The 21,292-nt window shown below is 54.8% G+C and overlaps 12 protein-coding genes across 12 annotated transcripts; 5 read left to right on the forward strand and 7 right to left on the reverse strand.

The window, feature by feature from the left end:
* Positions 1-36: 36 nt before the first annotated feature.
* Positions 37-756, forward strand: BAUCODRAFT_31989 (uncharacterized protein). The gene is made up of 2 exons (XM_007676190.1): positions 37-137; positions 202-756. The coding sequence occupies exons 1-2, from the start codon at positions 71-73 to the stop codon at positions 708-710; spliced, it is 576 nt and encodes a 191-aa protein (XP_007674380.1). The 5' UTR covers positions 37-70; the 3' UTR covers positions 711-756.
* Positions 757-1,130: 374 nt separating this feature from the next.
* BAUCODRAFT_67540 (uncharacterized protein) lies at positions 1,131-3,278 on the forward strand (the record flags this gene model as incomplete). The annotated part of the gene is made up of 2 exons (XM_007676493.1): positions 1,131-2,037; positions 2,110-3,278. The coding sequence occupies 2 exons, from the start codon at positions 1,131-1,133 to the stop codon at positions 3,276-3,278; spliced, it is 2,076 nt and encodes a 691-aa protein (XP_007674683.1).
* A 398-nt stretch (positions 3,279-3,676) lies between these two features.
* On the reverse strand, positions 3,677-5,182 carry BAUCODRAFT_410219 (uncharacterized protein). Its single transcript, XM_007676641.1, has one exon. The coding sequence runs from the start codon at positions 4,816-4,818 to the stop codon at positions 4,075-4,077; it is 744 nt and encodes a 247-aa protein (XP_007674831.1). The 5' UTR covers positions 4,819-5,182; the 3' UTR covers positions 3,677-4,074.
* A 365-nt stretch (positions 5,183-5,547) lies between these two features.
* On the reverse strand, positions 5,548-5,988 carry BAUCODRAFT_120901 (uncharacterized protein; the record flags this gene model as incomplete). The annotated part of the gene is made up of 1 exon (XM_007676642.1): positions 5,548-5,988. One exon carries the CDS (start codon positions 5,986-5,988, stop codon positions 5,548-5,550), a length of 441 nt encoding a protein of 146 aa, XP_007674832.1.
* Positions 5,989-6,752: 764 nt separating this feature from the next.
* Positions 6,753-8,507, reverse strand: BAUCODRAFT_66436 (uncharacterized protein; the record flags this gene model as incomplete). The annotated part of the gene is made up of 1 exon (XM_007676409.1): positions 6,753-8,507. One exon carries the CDS (start codon positions 8,505-8,507, stop codon positions 6,753-6,755), a length of 1,755 nt encoding a protein of 584 aa, XP_007674599.1.
* Positions 8,508-9,595: 1,088 nt separating this feature from the next.
* Positions 9,596-11,997, reverse strand: BAUCODRAFT_410032 (uncharacterized protein). Its single transcript, XM_007676643.1, has 4 exons — positions 11,770-11,997; positions 11,545-11,709; positions 11,020-11,486; positions 9,596-10,960 (listed from the first exon to the last, which is right to left on the reverse strand). Exons 1-4 carry the CDS (start codon positions 11,878-11,880, stop codon positions 9,889-9,891), a joined length of 1,815 nt encoding a protein of 604 aa, XP_007674833.1. The 5' UTR covers positions 11,881-11,997; the 3' UTR covers positions 9,596-9,888.
* Positions 11,998-12,526: 529 nt separating this feature from the next.
* On the forward strand, positions 12,527-13,821 carry BAUCODRAFT_31996 (uncharacterized protein). Its single transcript, XM_007676191.1, has 2 exons — positions 12,527-12,571; positions 12,677-13,821. The coding sequence occupies exons 1-2, from the start codon at positions 12,563-12,565 to the stop codon at positions 13,412-13,414; spliced, it is 747 nt and encodes a 248-aa protein (XP_007674381.1). The 5' UTR covers positions 12,527-12,562; the 3' UTR covers positions 13,415-13,821.
* A 390-nt stretch (positions 13,822-14,211) lies between these two features.
* Positions 14,212-16,209, reverse strand: BAUCODRAFT_129775 (uncharacterized protein). The gene is made up of 3 exons (XM_007676644.1): positions 15,583-16,209; positions 15,459-15,531; positions 14,212-15,401 (listed from the first exon to the last, which is right to left on the reverse strand). The coding sequence occupies exons 1-3, from the start codon at positions 16,144-16,146 to the stop codon at positions 14,455-14,457; spliced, it is 1,584 nt and encodes a 527-aa protein (XP_007674834.1). The 5' UTR covers positions 16,147-16,209; the 3' UTR covers positions 14,212-14,454.
* A 172-nt stretch (positions 16,210-16,381) lies between these two features.
* Positions 16,382-17,710, forward strand: BAUCODRAFT_410290 (uncharacterized protein). The gene has a single exon (XM_007676645.1). The coding sequence runs from the start codon at positions 16,720-16,722 to the stop codon at positions 17,629-17,631; it is 912 nt and encodes a 303-aa protein (XP_007674835.1). The 5' UTR covers positions 16,382-16,719; the 3' UTR covers positions 17,632-17,710.
* Positions 17,711-18,387, reverse strand: BAUCODRAFT_410289 (uncharacterized protein). Its single transcript, XM_007676646.1, has one exon. The coding sequence runs from the start codon at positions 18,286-18,288 to the stop codon at positions 17,791-17,793; it is 498 nt and encodes a 165-aa protein (XP_007674836.1). The 5' UTR covers positions 18,289-18,387; the 3' UTR covers positions 17,711-17,790.
* Positions 18,388-18,786, forward strand: BAUCODRAFT_410288 (uncharacterized protein). The gene has a single exon (XM_007676647.1). The coding sequence runs from the start codon at positions 18,488-18,490 to the stop codon at positions 18,713-18,715; it is 228 nt and encodes a 75-aa protein (XP_007674837.1). The 5' UTR covers positions 18,388-18,487; the 3' UTR covers positions 18,716-18,786.
* Positions 18,787-18,858: 72 nt separating this feature from the next.
* BAUCODRAFT_104938 (uncharacterized protein) lies at positions 18,859-20,663 on the reverse strand (the record flags this gene model as incomplete). Its single annotated transcript, XM_007676648.1, has 3 exons — positions 20,070-20,663; positions 19,527-20,011; positions 18,859-19,462 (listed from the first exon to the last, which is right to left on the reverse strand). Exons 1-3 carry the CDS (start codon positions 20,475-20,477, stop codon positions 18,859-18,861), a joined length of 1,497 nt encoding a protein of 498 aa, XP_007674838.1. The 5' UTR covers positions 20,478-20,663.
* Between the last annotated feature and the right edge of the window lie 629 nt (positions 20,664-21,292).

The raw sequence follows: 21,292 nt of genomic DNA on the forward strand, positions 1-21,292 counted from the left end.
GGCGCTGTCACTTAAGAGCTATGCCGGATTGCCATTGCCTTCGTTGTGCGTTCGTTGCAACCTAACGTAAATGGACAATTCTACAAGTGTTGCGACTGCCAGATTCGTTGGCATTGTGTTTCCAACACTCTATGCAGGTGGGTCACCTTCGTGCCGGCAAAGTTGATAAAGCTCACCAAGCTGATGGACAGCTGGTGGTAGGCTTTACGGCTTCTGACTCGTTGACCTTCGTTGAACCCATTGTCAATCATGCGTCAAGCCAAAAAGTCATGGCGAAGCAATGGCTGAATGGTTATCAGTATGGACCTCTTTGGGTGCCACCGCTTGTCGCTCCTGGCACGTTGGCAAATGTGTATCTTGCTCTATCTGCACCAGAGCCGTTTCAGCGATCCCTATACATCACAGCCGCCATGGGCATCTTCAGCATCCTTCCCATCACCTTCTTCTACATGGAGCCGGGTATAAATGGAGCGACCAAGTGGAAGGTTCAGACACTGTTGAAGGATGAGGGTTTCAATATGGAAGACACCAGCATATGGTATCCGTCGGCCCACCGCCACGGATCGACGCAGGCAAGTAGACAGTGGGCAGAAGAGACGGACATGAAGGATCTGATCTTGTTCTGGCGTCGTGTGAACAACTTTCGATGGGTTCTTGCCCTGAGCGCGGTTGCTTTGAGCGGATATGCGACGTTTGCGCATCTACGATAGCGGTTCGACTATTTCGCAAAAGGGCGGTCTCGTGCTTAAGTAGTTAGGCAAAAGGATCGTTGCCCAACACCATGGTACCGGCGCTACTGTAGTATGTGTCGACGGCGTGTCCGAGCCACATCTGACCCGCAACAGCATGCATGGTCGCCAGGTGCATATATCGAGCCGGACCTGTAGTGTGTTGACAGCGAAATACTGGTACATGACCAGAAGACGAAGGGTGCATCGGCCTCGATCGTGGAGGGAAAGCTCACCAAACCCCTTTGGCCGACAAACCCCACCTGCATCAAGCCACCTCCTCCTGCTCCGAAAAGTCGCGAAGTCAATGTGTGAAACGAAGATGGACGCGTTACGAGGGCGATGCTTTCGCTTCTTGGGCTACAATCGTTCAGAAGACTGTCGCCGCCTACGCCGAGTGCAATGTCTGAACCAACGAATGGCATCGAATCCACATCGGCCATCAATAACGATGACCCCAACCTCCTTTGGCGACACCCATCGCCCAAAGACACCCAGCTTTGGGACTTCATGCAACGGGTGAACAAGCGCTATCACAAGTCTTTCAGCACATATGACGAGTTGCATGACTGGAGCATCCGTAACATCGAACAAGTCTGGGGCGAGATATGGCAGCATTGTGGGATTCGCTCCTCGAGCGACTTCAAGACCGTTGTTTCGGACAACAAAACAATGTTCCCGCGGCCGGCATGGTTCGAAGGAGCGAAGCTGAACTTTGCCGAGAACCTTCTATTCCCAACGCAGAAGGTCGCAGACGACAGCGTTGCTGTGATTGCGGCAACCGAGACGACGAGGGAAGAAGTACGGTGGTCAGACCTGAGAGAGAGGGTCCGGCAATGTCAGGCTGGTATGCTGGCTTTGAAGATCACAGCTGGTGATCGGGTAGCTGGATACGTTGCCAACCACACGAATGCGCTGGTGGCCATGCTAGCTGCGACATCAATCGGAGCGATCTGGACCGCCGTAAGTCCGGACACTGGCGTGACGGCTGTGCTGGATCGTATGGTGCAGATTGAGCCAGCAGTTCTATTCACGGATAATGCAGTAATGTACAATGGCAAGACGCATCCCGTACTACCCAAGGTCGCCGAGATCATTGCCTCGTTGCCATCACTTAAAGCTACGATCATCTTTGAGACGGTTCCATCAATGGGCTTCAATGTTGCCGCGCCGCCGGGAATGGCAGACAAGATCTTCACCTACTCCAGCTTCATCTCCATGAATCCTTCACCACCGTCGACGCTCACGTTCGAGCAACTGCCGCCCGATCATCCTGTCTATATCCTGTACAGCAGCGGCACAACGGGCGGTACGTGATATGCTGACTACAACCCTTCTTCTTGTACGAGACAGTGCTGATAGTGATGGTCTCTACTTTTAGCACCTAAATGCATCGTGCACGGCGCCATCGGCACCCTGATCCAACATAAGAAGGAGCACATCCTTCAAAGCGACATTCGACCAGGTGACCGTCTCTTCTACTTCACTACCTGCACATGGATGATGTGGCACTGGCTCGTCTCCGGGCTAGCCTCTGGCGCTACGCTCATCCTTTATGACGGCTCGCCCTTCCAGTATCTCTCGAACGGCGAAAGTGTAAAGGACGACCTCGCCATGCCGCGCTTGATCGATGAGCTAGGCATCACTCACTTTGGCACCAGCGCCAAGTACCTTTCCGTCCTGGAACAGAAGGAGATCATGCCCAAGTCCTCCGGCCTCTCCATCAAGACTTTGAGGGCTATATACTCCACTGGTTCTCCGTTGGCGCCGTCAACGTTCCAGTATGTCTACCGTGCGTTCGGACCTAACATTAACCTTGGCTCCATCACCGGCGGAACAGACATCATCTCCCTGTTCGGCGCACCATGTCCCTTACATCCGGTCTACATCGGCGAGATTCAAGTGCTAGGCCTTGGCATGGCCGTGCAAGCCTGGGATTACACGGGCAAGGACATCACGTCCACCGGCGAGCCCGGCGATCTGGTCTGCGTGAAGCCGTTTCCATGTCAACCGGTGCAATTCTGGGGACCCACGGGCGAGAAGAAGTATCGAGGGAGCTACTTCGAGCAGTTCGAGGGCGTGTGGCACCACGGTGACTTCATCAAGTTCAACCCGAAAACAGGCGGCCTTTGGATGCTCGGAAGGTCTGACGGCATCCTCAAGCCCTCGGGCGTGCGGTTTGGCAGCGCCGAGATTTACAACATCCTACTCAAGCACTTCCCGGATCAGGTGGAGGATGCCCTCTGCATCGGCCGAAGAAGAGAGCAGGATTCGGACGAAACCGTTGTGCTCTTCTTGAAGATGAAGGAGGGTGTCACATTTAGCAAGCAGCTGGTCGACGACATCAAGACGGTAGTGCGCAAAGAGCTCAGTGCGAGGCACGTTCCGGGCATCATTGACGAGTGTCCCGAAATCCCAGTCACAACGAACGGGAAGAAGATCGAAGGCGCGGTAAAGCAGATACTGTGTGGGATGAACGTTAGGACGAGCGCGAGCGTGGCGAACGCGGGTTGCTTGGATTGGTATCGAGAATGGGCGAAGACGCATTGAGCTGGGCTCACGAACCCGTTACTGATATGCTGAGGCACAAGACGCGGCTTCGCCGCAATGTCGTTGGGTGGAGCAGACGTCGCTCGGTGCACGCCGGAGATCACATTTCGCGACTCAACCCTCCAGCCGACGGCCGCATTGTTGAATGTAGGGATCGCTTGCAAGAGCGGCGAAAATGAACGCTCAGTTGTGCTCCGCATCAGCCTCCCAGCTAGCAAGGAGTCGCCAAGGAGTTGCTCGGAGAAGATAGTCGGCGTCGAGGAGCGACGACCTAGATCAGTGTATGAATGCCGTAAGACTGTGGTTTGGTACGGGAAGATTAAAGGCCCCTGCCGTATACCTTCAGGTCGCGGGTTAGCGTGCCTTCCCTCGGCATCAGTTCGGCTGCGCTATAGTAATATATGACCCAGACAGCAATCTCGCACCCCCAATCAGCTGTCGAGGTCTAGTTGAAATCCTTCCCACTGGGCAAGAAAGTATGCGACGAGCGTTCGATCCAACTGCAAAAAGGCAAACAAGGCGTAATTAGGGTCTACCACGTAAATCGTCCAGAAGACGTAGTGGAGTCGCTGTTGATGTTTCCTCCTGCCCCGTCAGTCACAGCGACGGGCTGGTTCCTTTTGCCTCACTGTACTCTTAATGTTAATGTCATGTATCAATGAGGCAATGAGGCTGGACAAGACTAGCTTGTGCATATCTAAAATGGAGCAGTGTGAGGACCACATTGTGGCGCACTGCTTTTTCCTCCGTGCCTCAAGTGCTGACGCTTTTTGCTTACCGTCTACCATACAGGCGCTCATGCTTTGGCATTGAGGATGTCCACAAACGCCGGCTTCAAGCTCGCACCACCGACCAAGAAGCCATCAATATCCTTCTCCTTAGCCAGGTCACGGCAGTTCTTCTCACTCACGCTACCACCATAGATGATCCTCGTCTTCTCTGCTGCATCGCTGCTGACTTCTTTACTCATCCAGTTCCGGATCGCTGCGTGCACCTCCTGCGCCTGCTCCGTGGTTGCGACCTTGCCCGTGCCAATTGCCCACACCGGCTCGTAGGCCACGACGATCTTGCTCCAGTCCTTGACCTCCTTCGCAACAGCCGAGAGCTGTGCAGTGACTACGTCGAGCGTCTTGTTCGCTTCCCTCTGCTCCAGTGTCTCACCACAGCACAGAATCACGCCTATACCGCCATCCAGCGCAGCCTTTGTCTTGGCTGCGACGAAAGCGTCCGTTTCTTGCAGGATCACCCTCCGCTCACTGTGGCCGAGGAGAGTCCAGGTGATGTTGCTGTCCTTCAGCTGGCTGACGGAGATCTCGCCGGTGAAGGCGCCGTTGGGCTTGTCGAAGACGTTCTGTGCCGCTACCTCGATGCCCTTCTTCAAGTGTTCGCGGCAGAGGAGGAGGTAAAGAGCTGGAGGAGCGATCACGACTTCAGTGTTGGGGTCGTACTTGGAGTCGTTCAGGCGGTGGATGATTTCTTTGATGGACTCGATGGTCCCGTTCATCTTGAAGTTGCCGCCGACGAAGAATTGGCGGGCCATGGTTGCGGTGTTGACGTTAGAGATATGGGTGCGAGCAAAGACAGGCACGAAGGATAAGTGTCGCTGTCAAGAAGGCCGCCTCGGGAGAACACGGAAAATGTTGATCACACATGCTGAGCTGCGAAGGGAACTTGAAGCAACCCCACGTCCAGCCCCTCATCGTGTGGCGTCAGTGCGAGCCATTGGAAACACTGGCATATGCGAAGGCACTTTTTTCCTGTGTCGATACATGTAACACGCACCGCTCAAGGACTCTCCTCGCCACCCTTCGCAGGTGATTAACTGCAAGCACGCCTAATTTTGCGCATTCTTCCATGATCGGAGACCACAGCTGGTCGTCCTGCGCTGCCCATTACACCGCTTCATACGCCACACGATACCAACGGCACCCAGCGGTCTGCATCGGCCATGGCACGGCTTTGCTAACACAATATATCCAACGCGCACGACATGATTTCGACGTCGCCCAGCGCCCAAATGCAGTACGGCCTTTCTCGACCGTGATTCGTGGAGTGGCAAGGCTCGGCTGTAGCCCGTTAAATCACTCGCGCATACACGCTACTTCGCTCGCAGAAATGGTGCGCTCATCCAAAGAGCTTTCATGAGCATGTATGCTCCTTCTAGCATTTATCACGGAGTAGCCGACACGAAGATATCCCCAATGTGTGCCCTGCTTCATTAACCACTTTCGAAAGAGTCAGCACACTCATATCACGTCCCATGTCCTCCTCATATATCTCGGAACGAAGCCGACCCTCTCATTCCCTTATACCTTACCGCCATCCACTGCCCGTTCTCCCTCCTCTCCCACTGCATTAGCGCCACACACTCCCGCTTGAGATCAAGGCCTCTGCCCACGCCCGAAATGCGGAAGAACAGGAAGACGTCCGCTCTACCGGCCTCGTCATCAACGTCGGACGATGTGTTCAGGACTTCTAGATGGGCTCTCGGGAACATGTGGAAATGAGCCTTCATTCCTACCAGAAAATCCGCCCGATTCTCGAAAGTAGTGAGACTGTCGTGCACGGCGGAGAAGGTTGGTGCCATCAATGACATGATGGGTGAGTCGAAGTTCTTGGCGTTGCCACACTCTTCTATGATGGCTCTCGAGAGATGTTCCAAGAAGGCAGAAGACTTCGGGTCCTGAGAAGTAACTTCCGCAGCGTCCATCGCCTGGCTTTAAATTCTATGGCTGAGTGATCCATGTACTTCCTGTAGATCGGTTCACGCTCTTCCCGCGAGGATATGAGCAAACCCCGAAGTGCAGTCCGCTTGCCATCGATGTTCGCGCTTGTTACGCCAAGTCCGTCAAGAAGACGGAAAGGCGAGAAGAAAGGATCTCGGTCTCACGTAAACCCGAATAACACCGCAGAGTGGAAACCGCCGTGTTCTCCATATCGTCCGAGCACCTCCAACTCCTCAAATTCCTTTGGGCATAGATTGATGACAGACCTACTGATTTCGACCAAACTAAGAAAGGCTGGTCTCGGCACGATAGCAAGTATTCAGGAAAATGGTTCGAGCGTTCATATCCGAGGTCACTGGACGTCTCAGCTGAGTCCTTCGAAGGAACGGACAAACACCCAAAACGGATGCGAGGGAAGCGAGTTCAATGTGAGGCTGGAGTGCAGGTCACACCATGCTACATCTGCCACCATCTCATTCCTACTCATAGAATGCTAAGGTAAGACCTAAACATTAGTAAAAGAAGAAGGTATTTCCACACAGTCGCTCATGTAACGTCCCTATCCTCAATTGGGTGGATCCATCCCCATAACCTGAAACCTGCCAGAGGGAGAAGCGCCGGTCGGTCGCCATAGAATTTGCGTTGCCGCAAACGCCCGTATCTGCGCCATAACACCTCGCCTATTGTACCAACCCGTGGAAGATGCAAACACTACCGCCCTCGCTCGTGGCGTAAGTCAGAAACTGCCCTAATAGAGCGGCTTCTTGACATCCTGAACGCCACGCTTCAGGATCTCGTGCAATCTCCATCGCGGCGCCTTGACTGCTGGTTTGCCGCCCATCTCTAGACACGACCGGATTTCCTCCTGGTCTTCGTTCACGAGGCCGTCATGCATAGGCTCCTGTCCGCCTGCGATGCCGGAGCTGAATTTGAGTTGAAGCACATCGCCCGCTTGGTCGCAGGCGGCTAGTAATCGGTCTAGGTCGTCCTTCGTGTGCGCCGCAGACACGCATAGACGTGCTCTTGATGAAATGAGCGGCGTAGCTGGGTATCCAACCACGACCACGGCGATCTTACGCTTGAGCATTTCATGCGAGAAGGCTGGGATCTTCGCTGGGTGGTAGAGCAGAAGCGGGATGATCGGGGAATCATCATGGCCGTAGACGATGAAGCCCAACCGCTTCAAGCCAAGGCGCAGGTAGCGCGAATTGAACGCCAGACGCTGTAATCGCTCTTCGCCCTGTCCAGGTGCTATCTCGCCAGCGATAATGCGGAGTGAAGTCGCGATCTGCGTGAGCACCGCAGGAGTAGGCGACTCGCCGAAGATGGTGCCGGCATTCGTGACGCGAATCTTGTCGACCATGGCTTTACTGCCACAGATGTAACCACCATTCGCGCCAAAGGACTTTGTGAAGGTACCCATCAGAATGTCGATTTCGTTCGGATCGATGCCAAAGTAGTCGCACACGCCGCGTCCCCTAGGCCCGCATGCGCCAATGCTGTGCGCCTCGTCGACGTAAAGAGCGAACTTGTACCTCTTTTTCAACGCCACTAGACCCGGCAGATTGCACATGGTGCCTTCCATACTGTACAAGCCTTCCACAGCGACCAAGATTTTCCTCCACGGCCTGTGCGTGCGTGGTTGACCTTGGCTGATGCGCTCGCGCAGCAGGCGCTCTAGATCGACCATGTCGTTGTGCTTGAACATGTCAATGACCGCGCCGGACAACCTTGCGCCGAAGCGGATGGACGAGTGATTCAGCTGGTCACTGATGAGGAGGCAACCCTTACCGACCAATGCCGGAAAGACAGCAGCGTTGGTAACGAAACCCATGCTGTGGATGGTCGCTGCTTCCTTGCCCACGAACTCCGCGACCAAGCGTTCCACCTCCACATGCAGCTCGCTGTTCCCTGCATCTGCGCGAGGCGAGCAGAAGGAGATGCCATACTTCTTGATGCTCTGCTCAGCAGCGTCCGCGCACTCGCCATCCGCTTGCGCAAAGCCGAGGTAATTGTATGAAGACATGTTCAGCGTCTCCGTGGTCGTGCCCGTCATCTTGAACGACAAGTTGAAGTCATCGCTCGTCCGGTCCAGCAAGGTGATGAAACGACCTGGCACACCTGTCACGGGTCGTCTGAAGCAGTCATTGATCCGTAGCTGTAATCGTCTAATGTAGAAATTGTCGAAATCGTTGTTCAATGGTGCGTACCCATCTTGCTCCTGCAGATGCCTGTAATGATCCTGCCGAAACCGCTTGCCGAAGAAATCTCGCACGTGCCCGAAAATGATGAGGATAAGGTAGGAAATGTAGGTGGTGATAAGATAGTAGTAGGGTGGCTCGTCTTCTACCGGCTCTGGGAAGTCGGTGCCTTCGAAGCGTGACGAGTAAAGGTGCTGTTTTGAGCCCAAGGGACCGAATGCTGCGTGCTGCTTCGCTATTCGTTTGGCCTCCGCAGGACTAGGTGGTTGGAACAGAGTCAGCGACTTCGGCGCATCCTCCATCTTGCTCTTCTCGCCTGTCGCCGTCGTCAGGTTGATGGTAGGCAAGCTCAGGGGTGAAGGTGGGCGGAATGTTGGCGGTTGCGGCGCTTCTAGCTTAGCTTGCGGTGGTGGTATTTCGGCGACTTTGGGAGCTTTCCAGGTTGGTGTGCTGGGGAAGGACACGGAGAAGCGCGATCGAACTGCCTTCTTCGGCGCCACTGTCTCCCGTGTCTCAATGCGAATCGGTTCCTTCTCGTTGAGAACCTCGGGGTGGGAGGGGAGTGGAGGCGCGGCGGCGAAGGGGTTGAGGGTGCGGAGAGGCATCGTTCTGGTATTGGTTCGATTATGATTAGCTGCTGTATATTGTATTATGGGTCTCGGTTTGTAGTCGTAGTAGCAGCCGCAGCTGCTCGTCTATCGCGAAGCCAGTGATGTAGAAGGGAGCGACGGTGTCACGTGGAGCAATGCGCAGGCGACGTGAGTGTGGTAGGGAGTGTGGGTGGTTGTGGAGGAAGCGGCAAGCGGTGGCAGACGAAGTCGAGGCCTTTGCGATGTTTTTGTGCAGGAACAATGCACGTCGGCTGTTCGGCGCCTGCAGCTTATTCCATCCGCCGACATCCGTGGCGAAGGCGGTGACGCTGACTAGCTCTCCTTTCTCATCTCCCAGCCATGCCAATTGCTTGGCTGCTCTAGTATACGGCCTCGCGAACGCAGTGCCATTGCGTGTATACCAATTGTTGGGGTCGGCATGCGCAATACCAACGTCGTTTCCTGCCTGGTGTGGCTGTGCCTGCGCGAAGGACGAGGAAAGCTTAACTCACAGTTTATCCGCTCATGCCGCGTCAAACCCCCAAGCTCCCTCCGCGTAATGCGTATGCACGCAGCTGCACGGCTGCACCTGTCGCGTGCAAGCTCCTTGTCCTTAGCTGTCGCTCAGCTCAGGGAGCAACCGGTCGCGCGCTTTGGGCGATGTATGCAGCTTTTGCAAGAATGCCGACAGCTGTAGAGTTGCCAGTCAAAACGTGCACGCGCTGTTCGGGGGACAGCGATCGCAGGTGTAGTACCCTGATACTTCTTTGGTGCTCGGTGAAGAGGAAGGAGTGCAGGGGAGTCTCGGATTGCAAGCACTATCTATGTGATCAATGAACGGAGTTGGTTTCCAGGCGAATCTCGGTCCTTCATACTGATGATTGACCGATCAGGTCCCACTGCAATTTGGGCTCAGGGGCACCCCATGGCTTGTGCGCGACCGTAAGGCTGGGAAAATGGCCGTAGGATCTGACCTCAATCAGACCGCATACTCAGGCCTCTTTACATCTGCGCTCATGCGCGCGTAGTGTACATGCATGAAGTAGTCATGTTCAAGAAGGGAATGGGATACATTAGCATCTGCCGTCTGTCTTCATTCCTTGCACTTCAGTTGTGCTCTGGTTCTCCGCCTCAAGACACACCACCTAAGTGACAGCGACAAACCAAGTGGACAGAGAACCACGACTGCCAACAGGACTGGCATACTAAATACGGCGGAGTTGCTCTCACGTATCTGTTCAAGTAGCGCAAGCTCTTCCGTCGAAGGTCGTGGCTCTTTATCTGCCGAAGCTTCTTGCGGCGAAGAAGGGCGCTCCGGCGCTGGCAAAGAAAAGTCCATGCGCCAGCCGAGCGGCAACTCGGTATTGACCATAGTTGAATTGGCTAAGCTTCTCCCTGACCCATCGATAGCCTCTGCGAACACAGTTGCAAAGTGGCTACCGATGACAACAGAGGTTTCAAAGCCTGCCTTTTCCGCATTGCCTATCCTTCGTGGTGAATGTACGCCGTCATCGGTAGTAAAGAAGTTCCAGACCTTGACTTCGGTGGCGCCGTTCCAGCTCACGTGAATGACCGTGGCGTGTTCACCGCGCGATGTTGTCGAAGCGAAGGCGCTCGCAACCGGCAGTCCCGCAGGCGAGGCGGTCCAGTCAAATTTGAATGCGCGGTACGTGCAGAATCGATCCGAGGCGAAGGCAGCTTCATACACCAGGTCGCCATTAGGAGCATGCTCGGTGATCCAGCCTTGTTCGCTCCATCCGCCGAGTACGTTCCCACCAGGCAGCGTTTGCATGTTACCACGAAGGCGAGACAAACCTTCATCAGGTCGGCTGATGCGGCTGACCAGGATCGCCCTCTTTGGCTCGACGGCAGTATGGAGAGCTATTGTAAGCAGTGATGAGCACGAAGAGCTTGTCAAATTCGTCAAGCTTTCGTCGGCGGCGTTGTCGAGTAAAGACACGACCGTGATAGTGTCGTTCTGTGCAAGTAGTCGTGCGTCGTGCTGTCGCGAGAAATTAAAGCCTTCCATCACGAAAGACGACCGTGTGCCGCCGAGGCGCCATATGATGGAGCCATCGATACCGGAGACAAGGTATACCGCATCGGTGTGCCTTGCAGATATCAGATAGTCGCCGTTGACAGTCTTTTCAACCGAATTGAGATGCCTTCGCACAACATCAGTCAAGCTGAACGGTGAAGTCCCGTAACAATTAGTGAGACTTACAGATAGTCCCACTTGTCAAACGAGCCCTTATTCGGCATGGGCGATGTACTCTCGTTGGTCGATATATGATCGATCGCACTCCACACGAACTTCTTCTGGCCCGATGAGATATTGACTTCCTGCACTTCCGCATTCATGATCAAGGCGGTCCGCTGTTGGTTCCCTGACGCAGGACCGACCGAGGTCAAGACGACCTTCGAGGTTGCGAGCAGGGCAGACTGGCCGTTGTCAACCAGAGTAAACTCGTGCACGTCCAATACTGAGCCTTCTTCCAACGGAATGGTCACGTTTCGAATCATGCGGTACGCCGAGTCCAGCGCAATGCCAGCACCTCTCTCGAAAGGCGAACCGGGAAAGCTCTGGTAAGCGATGAAGGTTAGGTACTCGGCTCCATCCGCTAGTGTCTTCTTCTTGAAGTCGAGTGCGACGCGATTAGGGAAAAGACCCGCTCCACTCCATACAAGGCGCTATTACCAGACGCAGTTAGACGTGCCTCCTGGTGAAACCGCAGAGGAGGGTACATACTCCGGCCTGGTCGTAGATGTGTGGCCCTATCTGATGCGTTGAGTATACATGCATGTCAGACGCTGGCACTAAGTGACTGTAGGGCGCAATGAAGAGATAGCCTGGAGTCACTCTTTCGGCGTCGTGAACAGCGACACGGAGCTTGGGCGGCTTGAGATCGGGCCTCTGTGTTGTGTCAGCTGCCTAGGTAGACAACCACCACTGATGCTGCTGCTGCAGCCATACCGTAATAAATGTGGATAGGGCACCATCATCCCAACGGACATTGCTCGCCCCTAGAGCCAACGTGAGACTGTATAGTACAAGAGGAGCGCAAAGTTTCCAAATGATGCTCATCGTACATTGCTTCCAAGCAAGCAAGCAGCATGAACAAGTGAATGGATGATGCCTTCGATAATTGGCAATTTCGCGATGCTGGCGACCGATAGGAGACTGCGAATGCGTTGTCCACCTGGATCGTTACCTCACCAAGGTTCGCACGCAAAGAACACACAGCAGCCAGCTACGAGGTGCCTTACGCGGCGACCCCTGACCGGACGCCACCAGCATATTCAGATGCGTTGTGATCCTTTAGAACGTGCCTGATGGCAGATGGTCATTACAAACGTCGAGGGACTGTCCAAGACTGTGGAACTCATAGACTCGTAGGATGTCACCTCCTTGGTGTGTGGGATTGTGGGCTTCGAGTGAGCTGGCAAGGTTCACATTGCGGCAATAATGAAGTTGTCGAGCTTCACTTGACCACATTGAGCCCGGTGCTGGCGGCACGGGCATAGCCGTTCCTAGCAAATTCGCGCTACTGCGTACCCCGTGGGACAAGGAACCGCTCCGCGCATGCAGATCGCCAGTGAATCAACCTGACACAGCTGAAGTCTAGTCAAGTCACACCGACACTCTCCCAAGTTCGCCTCCCATTGACATTTCCTACTCGAATCTCCAACAATCTCCCAACATACGTCGAATACTCCGGCACTTCTGGTCACTCCAGCCTCACTCAACAACCAAGCAAGCCGTCACGATGGGGAAGGTACGATAGCCCCGCTTTACAACACCAGGCTTCTCCTTCGTTAAGATGAGGCAGCCATGCTTAACAGTAGAGAAGGTGCCTTGCTGACTGGATCCTGACACACAGTGCAAGTACATTCTGCTCGACTGCGACAACACTCTCTGCCAGTCCGAGCGTCTCGCCTTCGAGGCCTGCTCCGAGCTCACCAATGAGGTGCTTGAGAAGCACAAGATCGATGCCCGCTACAATGTCGACAGCCTACTCGAGGACTTCGTCGGCCACAATTTCCGCAACATGCTCGTTGGCCTGCAGAAAAAGCACAACTTCGAAATGAGCAAAGAGGAGCAGGACGACTACGTTAGCCGTGAGCTCGGCAAGGTCACGCAGAAGCTCAGCGAGAAGTGCAAGGAGTGTCCCGGTGTCACTCAGCAGCTCGAGTGGGCCCAGAAGCAAGGCTACCCGATGGCCGTCGTTTCCACCTCCGCCAAGCCGCGTGTCATCGCTTCACTGCAGAAGACCAACCTGCTCCGCTTCTTCAAGGAGGAGCATGTCTACTCCGCCGCCACGTCACTCAACCCGCCTTCCTCCAAGCCAGACCCAGCTATCTACATCCACGCCTGCAAGGAGCTCGGTGTCAAGCCTGAGGACTGCCTCACCGTCGAGGACAGCAAGTCGGGCGCTACTGCCGGCATGCGCGCCAATATACCGCTTATTGCTTACGTCGGCATCTACGGCCTTGAGGACGGCAAGGAGAAGGAGGACCAGATGGCTAAGACGCTGACCGAGCAGTGCAATGCCAAGGTTGTCATGCACGATTGGAAGGAGTTCCCGGAGTGCGTGAAGAAGATCGAGGAGAGCATGTAAGCTTGCTGGGCTTGCGATGCTTCCCATGAAGACTCTGCGTGGTGAGATGACTGATGATGTGATGTGCTCACGGCTGCATGGAGAGCAAAGGTCAATGCAGATAGTCATATGCTGAGCTAGACTCTCATAGACGGCATCTGATATGGCAGACAGGCAGATAAAAGTGACCTTTCCACGTAGAATGCGACCTTCAAATCTACGTGCCCCGCTTTAGACGATTGCAACCTGAGCAAACAGGTAGGTGCTCACAATGCGAGACTTGGCCGAGCGGAGGACTCCGACATCTGCCGGATTGCCTACCCATAGGAATTGTTGCAGAACGTGACCAACTCCCAATACCACGGATTCGGAACTATCTCACATATGTCTGACCGACTCCGTGACCGCTTGCGAGCTATAGGGGAAGACTGTACCTTTGATAGTGTCATCGTTGATCTAACAGCTTCCGCACACTATAGCCATCACCACAGCACGACAAAAAGTATAGTGCAGGCTATATTCGTGTTTCATTGCTTTCAGTCCAAATGCGCAGCTTGTTGCGTTCTCACAATACTGCTGTGAACGTGCCATAGCAGAAGACTGGCCGACGGCCACCCATTTGGAGGCTACCGACACCATGCTCATTGAGTCGCACACCGCTGTGTCACAGCTCCAGCCCGTTCCCACAACGTTTGCTCTGCCCAGAGCCGCTCAGGCAGTACGGACGAGCGATATTCTGGTCCGAGTAACGGGTTTGGGGTCACCGACGAGGTTGTTACGATCTTCGACGACGGTGACGCCTAGAAAGCTGTCTTCCAGCGTGGCAGGAAATCAGTGACGAGGTAAAGGTCCTGATCGAAGCCACAGAGTAACATTGTTCTTGACAACGACTCGGGCGTGCAGGTGTGCGCGTGCCTATCAGCAGCAGCCCTTGCATGTCACCTAGCAAAAAGATCGTTCCGTCGCCAAAGTCGCTGCGATTCGAGGTAATACTATCCAAGAATTGCAGATGCTCCCAAGTCTGCCTCCCAAAGAACACCTTACATGTTTGACAGTGCGAATCACTCCCCTCCCGCCTCCGCCTTGGGCTTCGTAGTCAGCTTCCGAGGCTTCTTCTTCTCGACTGGCGCAGCCGCTTCGCCATTCGCCTCACCGCCTTCAGCAGGTACCTTCTTCTGTGGCTGCACTGGCTTCGGCACCGGCTTCTTCGCTGCCGGCGCTGCAGTGGCGCCGTCAGGCTTCTTCTGAGGAACGGTCCGCCTCGCAGGTACTGGTCTCTTCGTCGCAGGCTTCGCATCACCCGCGTCCGTGCCTGCCGTCGAAGGCGCTCTCGATGACGAGTTAAGCTTCTTCGGGGGCGGCCGCCTTGCCGGAGCCTTCTTCGGCTGCTCCTTCGTCTCTTCGTCGCCTCCTTCAACAATAAACTGTGCGTCTGTCGGTTTCTTCGCATTGATTTCCAACACGTCCTGCGGACATGCGCTCATCACAACCACAACATCACGCTCCGCCTTCAGCCGCACGTAATCGCCTTCTTTGCCCTTCGGCGCCTTGAACGCAAGGTCGCCATCATCGTCCCACGGAATGTTCATGAACAGATTCAGCGGTGCAGGCACGGCGTTGATCGTCACATCCGCACCAACGCTCTTTGCACCCTTAAGCCCGGCGCGCTCGTTCAACTCCTTCAGCGCCAAAACAAGGTTCTCCGCGCAACTTCCGTGATGCTCCCAGTCTTGCACGCCAAGGCCTTTGTATCGCTGCGGGTCACATGCCGCGATCAGCGTATCGTGGATGCCTGGACTTGTATCTTCGATTAGGGTTAACATAGGCTCGCGCAGGTTTGAGATCATGGTGTCGTTCACTTTCGGTCGCATGTGCAACGAGGCGGATCGAGAGTGTGGCATGCTCATGAATTCCATCGGTGGCGCGTCGGCGGCGTGATGTGAGTTCCATGCTTGATAGCCGGCGTAGAGGGAGCCAGCATATCCGGAACCGGTCACTGCTGCGAGGCCTTTACAAGACACAGTCAGCCATCAGATACCACCACATTCTTGGAGATCTTGCATACCTGCTGCGCCTACTGGCGTCTTCGAGAAGTCCTGAAGCTGTTCAATGTACGATTTGTTGGTATCCCTCTGATGCTACACAACTATCAGCACTGATGTGAAATGCGAGTGACCACGACTACTGACGTCGGATGCGAAGGCAGATACTGTATCCGATGCAGACTTTGGGATGTATGTGCTGAAGCCTTTGCCGGAAGGGAAGTACGAAGCCCACGTCCTCGAATTCTTCTGCTGCTCTGTTTCTTCCTTTTTGGGTGCTGCCTTCTTCGACGAAGACGTCAACCCGAGTGTTGGAACGTAAGAGCTCCAAGTGCTCTTCTGTGGTGTACTCTCCTTCCCATCTTTGGCGCCACCTTTGGCTTGATCGCCTTGCTTCATGAGCTCTTGCGTCGCCTTCTCGGCATCTTCTTGGCTCGGCAGATCGGCATCTTTCTTCTTCTTGGGCGTTGGCTTTACCGCGTCTTTCTCCTCTGGCTTCGATTGTGGTTTCGACTCTGTCTTGTCTCCCTCTTCCTTCGAGTCTTTCTCCTCTTTCTTCTTGTTTTCCGGCTTCACTTCCGGTGTTGGTAGCGCGAATGCCCACGTGTCAATCACCTGAGTCCCGGAAGTGTTAATAATTTTGATTATTTGTCCTGCAGGCACGAATGTGGCTACCCCGTGGCGGGCAGGGATGGTTTGCAATTCCGCCATTGTGGACGACCTTGATGTTCAGAACGAAATGTGCTCGGTGGATTATTGGAGTATTGGATAATGCTGTGTTACGCAGTTTATGGGACAGAGACTACGTCTAAGTACAAACAACATACGACGTGGACCAGTGGCTGGAGAGTCTAAAGGGCTCCCTCTCGCGCGTCACAAAGTCCAGCAACCTGGCAATGGTCGCGAAGAAGGTTTGAGGCGTTCGTCACTTTGCATGAGGTCCAGGGCCGAGCTGTGGCTGAAGCGTCGAGATCGTCACCTTGGCAAGAGCCTCTTTCGTCGGCGCCATCAACCAGCAGCAATTTCATGGTCATGGCCATTGCCACGGGTGCGCATCCTCGCTCACACGCTGGGTACAGAGGATCGTAGCACCCCGATGTGCTCATGTTATGCGAATGTAGGTCTGTCCGCCGAGTACCGGGTCCTTCCGTCCAAGTGTCCCGAGTTGACCTCACGATGAGCGCAATGCATAACGTTGTGTACCAAACTCTTACCGATGCGGTTGTGTGATGCTCTGCAGAGCCTTTGCAATCTCGAACGTACTGAATAGCAAGGTCTCGAGCGATGCTCAAGCTTAACCCTCTTCCGTTCTTCGCAAATTGGGCAGGTCATCCAGTGGCATCTTTAGCTACCATCTACGCACATATCAGATCATTGCGACCTGGGAAACCCGTTATATGGCTTGCGGGAGACTCTTCGCTCGACAACAAGGCGTGGGTACCTTCAGACGGTCCCGGCGGCGAGGCTTTGCCCGTGGACGTCCCAGAAATATACCAAGATTTGTTCGACCCTTCGCAGCCTAAGCCAGACGTTGCCTTCTGGTTGAACCACTTGCTCGGTAGCAAAGCGACTGCCATAAATACGGCTGTTGAGGCCACTATGCTGCGGGACCGTGATACGAAGCTGCTGCCTCATGATGACTTCATACGTGACAACATTGGCGAGGGAGATGTTCTCGTGGTCTCCGTTGGCGCCAACGATATTGCTCTGTCACCCAATGCGAGCACGATGCGTCACATGTTCCAGCTTGCATGGCTCACACCTCGCAGCTCAGTCGAGCGAGGCACGGCGTCTTCTCTCACTTACTTCAAGCAGATGTTTGGTGATCAGACAAAGGCGTACATCGAACGCATCATTGAGAAGCAGAAACCACGAGCTGTTATTGTCTGCATGATTTACTACCCGCTCGAGAGCTCGGTCAGCACGCAAACTAGTTGGGCGGATGCCCAGCTGAAAAGTCTCGGTTACGGCATGTATCCAGGACAATTGCAGGCCGCCATCAAGAAGATGTACGAGCAGGCTACCTGTGAAATGCGGATTGAAGGTACGACTGTCATTCCATGTCCGCTATATGAGACCATGGACGGGAAAGTGGAGGCAGATTACACCTCACGAGTGGAGCCCAGCGTTCAAGGTGGGCAGAAGATGGCTGCCCTCTTCACTAAGCTGCTCGACAACGTCCTCACTGGAGCATGAGCAGTCTCCCCGTTCCTTCGCGGGCCTTAACAATGGCTCATTCCCTTTGACCTAGAGACCTTGGTCTGCTACGGAGAGTCTCAATGGCAGTCTCTGCACACTGCGACCATCATTATGTCAATGCCGAAGCTCATTGCGGTCCTCACTTGGGTTAGCATGCTAAGTCGGCCGACTTGCACCATTATCGGGTAACCGTCTCCAGACAAGCCTCGTCATTCTCTGCTCGCCCATCACCACGTGAGGAGCTTCTGGACCAAGCGTCAGATACTTCACCCCGGCCTCTTCGGTGATCTTCATCACCCGTCTCTGGACATTGCCCTGCCAATTCGGGAAGCTTGAGTTCGCCATCTGATGCAGCAAGAGGGGTTCCTTCGACGACTCGTCGAGGTAGAAAGGGCCAGTGTAAGCGAAGTAGTTCTTGCCTGCTTCAGCGAGCTCCTCGGTAGTGCCACCGTTCAAGTCATCGGACTTGAATGGCGGCTGGCCGGGAATGTGTAGCTGGGCGGACATGTAACCATTGTGTGTATACATGATGATGCCTTGCGCATCCTTCCCCATTGGGTAGATCTTGGCGTCTGGGTTGTCCACTGGAAAGGCGCAGTACTCTGCCAGCTCCCAGGCACCGAGTAGCTGGTCGCGAATGGAACCTGTTGCCATCACACGAACTTGTGGACCAGGAACACTGGAGGCTCGCGAAAAGGTGAGCTTGCAGCATTGACCTCGACTAAGACGGGAAAGTTCGCTGCAGTGAGGTACTGTGATTACATGCTTTAGTCAGCAGTCAGTGTCTTCGTTCGGCTCTTGCAGTTCTTCCGTCTTCACACTGCGCGGCAGTTGTTTCCGGGGTGGAAAACGTATGCGTTTCAGAACATACATATCGTACATTCTATGCCTCCATTCATTGCGTCTCGATCTAGGACGCCTGCGAAGATTGCTACGTATGAGTAAGCTAGATCTCAGTCCGTCTCATGCAATCGTGACTCGTAAACCGGCTTTATGTATGCCACCGCCGTCCCTGATTTGCGCCTGCTCCTGTGCATTTCATCCTGCTACTGTTGTGCCTCAGTGTAGTACCCATCGATGAAATTTGGCTTCCGAGAAGATACTACACGTCCTCTTCATACTCGACATCACCCCGGTACTCCTTCGTGTTGTAGCCATGGTTCGATTCCGGCATCTCGTCGTTGTCGTTGATATCGAACGACGCTGGGTTGGCAAGTTGATCGTTCAGGAGGATCCCGACATCGACATCGGCGACCGTGACGTCGCGCGTCCTCTTCCCATGCTCTGGCAGCTTCTGTAGTGGTAACATCCCTCATTAGCGAACGTAGGTTTCTCCAAAAGGGGCGGCTCATGCCGACGTACCGTCTTTAGGAACATCGCGAGTAAACCGCAGTCATATGCAACCTTCAAGACCGCAGAAATAACGAAGACGACTCCCCACTTCTTCTGATCGTGAAGGTAGCCCGTAAGTATAGGCCCACCAGCTGATGCAAGTGTCCGCACGAAGTTGAGTGTGCCCATCACGACGGTTCGCTCGGAGGGCAGGAACACGGCAGCCACAAAGGCGGAGCGTGGTGCTTGGTCCATACTTCCAAACGCGGAGCTAGCAAGCAGAAGGATCAAAAGCCACCACCAAGTCGTCGCGAGCGGGATGAATGCAAGGAAAATGGCGTTGGGGAGGTGGGTGAATACCATGGCTCGGATGAGACCGATACGGCGTGCCACAGAGGCGGAGAAAAGGTTGGCGATGCTGGCGACAAGCCAGACGGCTGCCATGGCGTAGCCAAGGTGGTGGACGAACCAGCGCGCTCGCCAGTTCACGTACCATCTGTGCGCCAGAGGCGTGGTCAGCCCAGGTATACATTGCCAGCTGGGTGAGAAGGTGCACTTACGACATAAGCGTCACCGGAAGCATGCCGCTGGCGAATGAATTGATTGCGAACAAGACGCACAGCTTGATTAGGATAACGCGACTTTCTGGCGACAGCTTCGTGCTGACTGTCTCGCTCAAACGTCGCACAGTAGCTTGGACCTGTCCAGACTTCGTGTACGAGTTCCGGCGATCCGCCTCGGTCATTAGGGGCGCCGAAGCCGCTCGCTCTGCGATGTCCTCTTCCGTCTGGCGGTCGTAGTTCTGCTCGCACCGGTCGGACAGGAACAGGGTCAGGCAAGCCTTGATCAGGCCGACCACCGCGTACACGGCGAAGATGATTGGAAAGGCCTCCTTTCTCTCCCAGCCTGCGTAAGTGTGCAGGGCGTACGTGATCCAGCCAGCCGTGCAGAGACCGAGGGACATGCCGAGGGTGCTCGCGACAGCGAACCAAGCATACACGTCCGTTCGCGCTTCGATCGTGGTAAGCTGTGCCAGTGTTGACTCCTGCCCACTGTGAGTTCGATTGCAACTATCCGACAGTCACAATGATGACTGAGCCTACCTCTACCGCCCTAAACGGCCCCACTTCATGGGCACCTGGACTGATTACGCCGACGATCGCAGCCAACAGCAGGAGATAGTAGTTCTTCGTGAGCGCGAACACCGTACCCGCGAACGCCATGAGGAGGCTTCCAATCATAAGAACTCGCCTCCTTCCGATTCGGTCCGCCATTATAGTGAGAAGGTATGAGATTGCCGCATCACCCAGAAGTGTCATTGACATGAACAGCCCAATCTGCGTGCCCTTATTGCCAGCCGTGTACAGAAAAATACCAAGTACGAGAGCTGCACCGCCATAGGCACACATGCGCAGGAAGCGAGCGAGGAGTATGATGTAGATGTCGCGTGTGCCGCTTGCGAGGAGAGAGTGGAGGCTAGTCTCGTGAAGAAGCCATTCTTTGAAAGACATGGTGGGCTTGTGTCACCGGCGGTGTTAGGCAGGGTAGGGATGTTGTTCGTGATGACTTCGACGTCTCCTCGCTCCCACGCAAAACAGATGGTAAGACAATGAGGAGAAGAGATATGCACAGTACCTGAGATAGATCCCTAGCCCGCCACGGCGCCATCAAGATGGACTCGTGAGCAATCCTCCCACCCCGCAGCTACACGATAGCTACACTGACATTGAATCAGTAAGCGTGGAGTGCTGGTGTGAGGCGATGGTCGTCGATCTCCAATCTGCCACGAATGATGAGCGGCGACATAGCTGCAAGCGCGGTGGCAGTTGCAGCGGGGAGGGTGAGGGAGCTCCGTGGTAGGACAGCTTCCTTACGGCTTGCATAATGCATCCTGGAGCTATAGCTGGTCAGGCTCGGACTCTCCCCCGCTATCATTGCCAATACCATGCCGCACTTTCCGGCTGCCTGGAAGACGGCATGGCAACGATGTGAGCCTTCTTGCCAACAACGTGAGATGTCTTGGTGCAGCTTCCATTCGTAACCACCGAAGGGTTTTCCTAGACAAGGCCCGGGCTTGCGACTAGACCCGTGCCGCCTCTCGTCGCCAACACGGCGGCTCGAAGCCCGCAAGGTCTGCAGGCTTTCGAATGTATCGGCGGGAGTGTCCAATGGTAGGAGAGAGAGAGTGAAGCGAGGGAGTGAGAAGGAGCGAGCCACGGCGTGTGCCGCCTGACCACCCGCATGTGCCCTCCAGCCTTGTCGCAAACGACATGTCTACTTCCAAATGTGATGGTGCAAAGATGCATCACCATCATCTCACACTCGC

Source organism: Baudoinia panamericana (genome assembly GCF_000338955.1).
Source record: "Baudoinia panamericana UAMH 10762 unplaced genomic scaffold BAUCOscaffold_4, whole genome shotgun sequence".
Lineage (NCBI taxonomy): Eukaryota > Fungi > Ascomycota > Dothideomycetes > Mycosphaerellales > Teratosphaeriaceae > Baudoinia > Baudoinia panamericana.

Bases quoted from the DNA above. Each gene is read 5' to 3' on its own strand.
- BAUCODRAFT_410288 (XM_007676647.1), top strand. From the start codon at position 18,488: ATGCGTTTCAGAACATACATATCGTACATTCTATGCCTCCATTCATTG.
- BAUCODRAFT_410289 (XM_007676646.1), bottom strand. From the start codon at position 18,288: ATGGCAACAGGTTCCATTCGCGACCAGCTACTCGGTGCCTGGGAGCTG.
- BAUCODRAFT_410032 (XM_007676643.1), bottom strand. From the start codon at position 11,880: ATGAGCATCATTTGGAAACTTTGCGCTCCTCTTGTACTATACAGTCTC. The intron at 11,487-11,544 runs GTATGTACCCTC...GTCTGGTAATAG, and splicing joins ACATCTACGACCAGGCCGGA to CGCCTTGTATGGAGTGGAGC. The intron at 10,961-11,019 runs GTAAGTCTCACT...TGTTGTGCGAAG, and splicing joins TTTGACAAGTGGGACTATCT to GCATCTCAATTCGGTTGAAA.
- BAUCODRAFT_410219 (XM_007676641.1), bottom strand. From the start codon at position 4,818: ATGGCCCGCCAATTCTTCGTCGGCGGCAACTTCAAGATGAACGGGACC.
- BAUCODRAFT_129775 (XM_007676644.1), bottom strand. From the start codon at position 16,146: ATGGCGGAATTGCAAACCATCCCTGCCCGCCACGGGGTAGCCACATTC. The intron at 15,532-15,582 runs GTCAGTAGTCGT...ATAGTTGTGTAG, and splicing joins TATCTGCCTTCGCATCCGAC to CATCAGAGGGATACCAACAA. The intron at 15,402-15,458 runs GTATGCAAGATC...TGTCTTGTAAAG, and splicing joins GACGCCAGTAGGCGCAGCAG to GCCTCGCAGCAGTGACCGGT.
- BAUCODRAFT_410290 (XM_007676645.1), top strand. From the start codon at position 16,720: ATGCTCAAGCTTAACCCTCTTCCGTTCTTCGCAAATTGGGCAGGTCAT.
- BAUCODRAFT_31989 (XM_007676190.1), top strand. From the start codon at position 71: ATGGACAATTCTACAAGTGTTGCGACTGCCAGATTCGTTGGCATTGTG. The intron at 138-201 runs GTGGGTCACCTT...AGCTGGTGGTAG, and splicing joins GTTTCCAACACTCTATGCAG to GCTTTACGGCTTCTGACTCG.